A 4,014-nucleotide genomic window follows, 5' to 3' on the forward strand; every position below is an offset into this window, starting at 1 on the left:
CAGTCAAATGGTTTATCAAGCATGTTTTCCAAAGCCATGTTTTCCTTGCCATTGACAATGATTAGTGCTGTCAGCGTACCTCTTCTGTACGATAAAGGAATGTAAGAACGTCCCTCTGTTCCCATTATTTTCTTAAATGGCAAAAAATGACTGCACAGTTTAAGGGTGAATGAAACAAAAATCTTCAAATGCGAGAAAAAAAAGGTAAAATATATAAAATACTTTGGAAATGTATTACTATGATTTTTTTTTTGTTGCTATTTTAGATTACTGTGGTCGTTTAAGTTGAGTTTTTGATTTTTTTGCAGCCTAATTCTTTTCTTGGGAAAAAGTTATTAAAAATCACAGTAAATAACTTATTAAAGTTAGTATAACCTCCTTGTCTTAAAAAGTCATTAAACCACCAACTTGTGTTATATTCCTCAGAATCACATGCAAATTTATGATCAAGGTTGAATCACTATTGAGTTTTGTTTCGATTTTGCAAATTGAATTTATGGTTATATTGTGTCCTTATTGTGGAAATTTAAAAGTAGGTTATTTTGCTAACCTTTTTACAACTATTTAGCACTCGATTATGTAACCATTGAAACAACAACTGACATTGCAACCACATTTCAATGTTGATGGTCAGTCATGTGCGATCCGGGTTGAGAAATAAGTTGGTTAATGATGATATAACAGCAAGGGGGTGGAGGAGAAGCTTATAGGATATAAATGGAACCCATTAAGATCTGTTTTCATCAGTCAAAAGCTGTCTTCTACAACAGGTCCAGCATTTACAGGTAATGTATTGATCTGAATTAAATCAACATTGACTGAATAATGACACTATTGCCTTGTGCTTTATTGCTGAATTTAATTTGTTTTGTAGTTGATTAACTTTTCAACATTGACATTGTTATAGAACTGAATTTAACTAAATTGAGCTGAAAAAGTACAATATTGTCTTCTGTATAAGTAATTTCATAATTGATTAACACTAACACGGTTACTTTGCTGTTTATTCATCTGAAGCTGAGGCACTATGTACTGCATAAGTGTGACTACTTGATCTGAACATTTTTATTAACATTTAGTATTTTTCTACATTGAGTTATACTTTGAAACAACTATATTATCGATATGTAAATTGTAAAACAAAAATATATATGTAAAGAGTAAATATTAATACTTCTGTAAGTGCTTGTAACATAAATAAAACTTTTTTGTTTTATAAAAATAAACATTAGTATCAGAAATAGTACACTGTAAAAAAAATTCTGGTCTCCAATTGAAAATTTTCTAGTGAGCGATCACTAAAATTTTCAGTTGGCCTAATTGAATTTCTGTGAATTGATGCAATTTAATTCAATTAAAATTCAAGAAATTCAATTTGGCCAACTGAACATTTTAAATGTGATCGCTCACTAGAACATTTTCAATTGGAGACCTGATTTTTTTTTTTTACAGTATATGCATGTCAGACTTTATTCATTCACTTATAAGTACAGAATTTATATAGTTTTCATATTGCTGTATAAAGCAATACATAATTAAAGTTCTTTTTCTTTTTGCAGAAAGTTAACCTACTTCCTCAGTGGCAGAAACTTCTGAAGAAACTAAAATGGCAAATGTTAGTCCAATAACAAAGCTTGGTGTCTCAACCAATAAGGACGATGAGGAAATACTTGGAGCTCGCGGTTATCAGCTTATCAATGTTGACCTCAATGAAGGTGCTGGTAAAAACCGGGTCTTTCTTTGGTACAAGAAAGAGTGTGGCATGAGACCTGTGACCAGGATCCAGTTTTCATTCTTAAGTGAAATGAAAACTGGTCTGGTTAATGCTGGGTATGAGCTGGTCAACAAGGATCTGAATGCAGGAGTTGGTGGAGATCACATCTTTATGTGGTACTTCTACGGCAACACTGAATTTGACATTCCTATTGTGAACCTGGAGATAAGCAAAGACGCCAAAGAAGAACCTGCTCTTCTGCGAGATGGCTGGGAGAGACTGGGCTGTGATCTGAACCGTGGTGCGGGAGGAAACTTCATCTACCTGTGGGTGAAGAGAGAGAAGCCGAGCTACATCTGTGAGATCGCAGCAACTGCAGACTTCACTTCTGACAAGCAAAAGTTTGATCTTGGCTACACTCGCGTGGACGAAGACACCAATCGTGGTGCCGGTGGAAACTACGTCTACCTCTGGTATCGACGCACAACTGATAAGAGCAAAGCTCTCACTGCTCTTAATGTGTCCATCGACTTCCAGGATAATGGAAGGCTTCAGAATGAAGGCTTCAAAAAGGTCAGTGTTAATCTCAATACCGGAACCAATGGAAACGATGTCTACGCATGGTACCTGACCGAAGGATGTGAATCGCAGGTCAAAGCCATGGTTCTGCTGATCAACCCTGACACCTGGAGCGTATATCAGAAAGCTGGTATCAGCTTTGTTGAGAAGGATCTCAATGAAGGCAACAAAGGCCCTAAAATGTACATAGCATACCAATAGCGCTATAGTTTAAATAATCAAACTGTGCCACTTTATGGCAACTATAAGCAATTATTAAAAATGGTAATACATGATTTAAAAGCATATTGTCACTGAGGGTTTTGTAATAGGCCCACACTTAATCACACACCTTTTAATTTGCTTTTGTGATTTTGTTCAAATGCATTATAAAATAAAGTCTTTTTAAGCAAAACAAAGGTTTGGTGAGGTTTTTACATTTGTGTGCCTGTCTTTGGAACATACAATGTCTAGCAATATGTACTGTTCACTCATGATATGCTCATATTTGAGGGTCATAATGCTCAAGGACAAAAAATGTGTGAATCTTGTCTTTATTGCTTTTGTTGTTTACTATAAGACTATAAGTGCTTTGATACTATAATATTCCGGTAACACTTTACAATAAGGTTGTATTAGTTAACATTAGTTAATGCATTAGTTAACATGAACAACACCTCTGTTCAGCATTAGTTCATCTTTGTTAACGTTAGTTAATAAAAATACAGCTATTCATGGTTTGTTCATGTTAGTTCACAGTGCATTTACAACTGTATAATTGATGGTTAGGTGAAGTGCAAATGTAAAAGGTAAAATGTTTTAATTTTTACTGATGTTATGCCCACCAGGCACATGATCCGATCTTGCTCTACTTTAAGTGTAGTGAGCCACTTTGGATATAAAAAAATATCTACTAAATTACAAATATCCTCATATACAACTCATATAATTTCTCAGGTCGTTGCTGTTATGTCCACTAAGGGGAGTAATCACTTTACTTTTGAGATCATGTCTCTAGGATAAGAACAAAACATGCAGGTCAGGCAATCCAAAAAGAGCTACAAAGTTACAAAGACCTGAACAAAAAGCTAAGACATGCTATTATAAATATTTTTTTTCTTTTTGCCATTATTCATCTTTGTCGCCCCCCCACACACACGTCTGGTTCATTATCTTTGTGGGGACTCTCCATAGACGTAATGGATTTTATACTGTACAAACTGTATATTCTTTCCCCTTACACTTGTCCTACCCCTAAACCTACCCATTACACAAAACATTCTGCATTTTTAAATTTTCAAAAAACCTAATTCTGTATAATTATAAGCTTGTTTCCTCATGGGGACCTCAATGAGTCCCCATTAGTCTGTGTGCATTCAGGTTGAAGTCTGCACTGGGCACAAAAACATGGACACACACAGACACACGTTGGGTTTTCATGTTTTGTGGGGATATTCCATAGACATAATTATTTTTAGACTGTACAAACTGTATATTCTACCCCCCTACCCCTAAACCTACCCATCACAGAACAACTTTCTGCATTTTTGTATTCTCCAAAAAAAAAAAAAAAAAGTAGTATGATTTATAAGCTGTTTTCCTCATGGGGACCAAAAATGTCCCCATAAGGACAAGGATTTTGGATTTTGCCATCTTTGTGGGGACATTTTGTCTCCATAATGTAGGGTAAACCTGAAGCACACGTGTGTATATATAGATAGATAGATAGATAGATAGATGTA

The 4,014-nt window shown here is 35.0% G+C and overlaps 1 protein-coding gene across 1 annotated transcript; it reads left to right on the forward strand.

Annotated features, from left to right (window-relative positions):
• The first annotated feature begins 706 nt into the window (after positions 1 to 706).
• On the forward strand, positions 707 to 2,683 carry LOC307127303 (uncharacterized protein). Its single transcript, XM_079818439.1, has 2 exons — positions 707 to 785; positions 1,560 to 2,683. Exon 2 carries the CDS (start codon positions 1,607 to 1,609, stop codon positions 2,492 to 2,494), a length of 888 nt encoding a protein of 295 aa, XP_079674565.1. The 5' UTR covers positions 707 to 785; positions 1,560 to 1,606; the 3' UTR covers positions 2,495 to 2,683.
• Positions 2,684 to 4,014: the final 1,331 nt, after the last annotated feature.

This window comes from Gobio gobio (genome assembly GCF_949357685.1).
Source record: "Gobio gobio genome assembly, chromosome: 1".
NCBI classification, from domain to species: domain Eukaryota; kingdom Metazoa; phylum Chordata; class Actinopteri; order Cypriniformes; family Gobionidae; genus Gobio; species Gobio gobio.

What these genes read in the sequence shown, in the direction of transcription:
- LOC307127303 (XM_079818439.1), top strand. Translation starts at nt 1,607, where the DNA reads ATGGCAAATGTTAGTCCAATAACAAAGCTTGGTGTCTCAACCAATAAG.